Consider the following 943-nt stretch of genomic DNA (forward strand, 5'->3'; position numbering starts at 1 on the left):
GGTTTTGTGTCCTGCTGCAGTGCCCCTGGTGCACACACTCGCCCTCGCTCCTGTCGTCGATGGGGATTTCCTCCCAGACGTGCCAGAGAACCTCTTTGCAAATGCTGCTGACATTGACTACATCGCTGGGGTCAATGACATGGATGGACACATCTTTGCTGGTGTTGATTTACCTGCCATCAACCGCCCACTCGTGAAAATCACTCCGTGAGTCAGAGATGCTCTTAAAACCCTGAGCAGGAGGAATCTTCTCATTTATGTAGCCCCCAAAATCCAAAGGCTTAGCCTTGAGTGGCCAAGGCATGACCTGCAAAAGAGGATGTCACTCCAAGCCTGGGTGTGCAGAGCTCGTGTGGCCGAGTCCAGAGCCTTCAAAAGAAAGGAGCAGCAAGAGTCCTGCCTGACTTGAAGCCCCTCACTCACTGGTCTTTGTATCCCTTGTCTTTTCAGGGATCAGGTCTATAATCTGATCAAAGGACTGACCGTGGACAGGGGCGAGGCTGGAGCCAACGCGACCTACAATATCTACACACAGGCGTGGGGTGACAGCCCAAAGCAGGAGGTGGTAAAGAAGACAGTGGTGGAGCTGATCACTGACTACATCTTCCTGATTCCCACTCAGGGGACACTGAATCTGCATCTGCACAATGCTCGGTGAGCAGGAATCTCATGTTAATTCCCATTAAAATGAGGTTTTGCTTCCTAACAGCCTCAGCCTTCATCCCAACAGTGTCTGACAACACGAGACTGTGGCAGATGGAGGGTATGAGGGTTAGGATAGGAATTGGAAGGTAAAAATGACCTCAGGATCTTTTCTCCTGACACCACTTCCTGGGAGGTGATGCACACGAGCATCTTCCAGATCAGAATCTCTGGCCCTGATGGTGCAGAGAGTGTGGGTAGGAGTCTGCAGCCCTTCCTCTGCTCTGCCCTTGCTTCTCAA

At 51.7% G+C, this 943-nt stretch overlaps 1 protein-coding gene across 1 annotated transcript; it reads left to right on the top strand.

The window, feature by feature from the left end:
* Window positions 1-77: 77 nt before the first annotated feature.
* On the top strand, window positions 78-658 carry LOC103810388 (bile salt-activated lipase-like; the record flags this gene model as incomplete). Its single annotated transcript, XM_009083283.1, has 2 exons — window positions 78-207; window positions 451-658. Coding segments are annotated over 2 exons (338 nt in total), but the record flags the coding sequence as incomplete, so codon positions are not given.
* Between the last annotated feature and the right edge of the window lie 285 nt (window positions 659-943).

Source organism: Acanthisitta chloris, unplaced genomic scaffold (genome assembly GCF_000695815.1).
Source record: "Acanthisitta chloris isolate BGI_N310 unplaced genomic scaffold, ASM69581v1 C16446688, whole genome shotgun sequence".
Lineage (NCBI taxonomy): Eukaryota > Metazoa > Chordata > Aves > Passeriformes > Acanthisittidae > Acanthisitta > Acanthisitta chloris.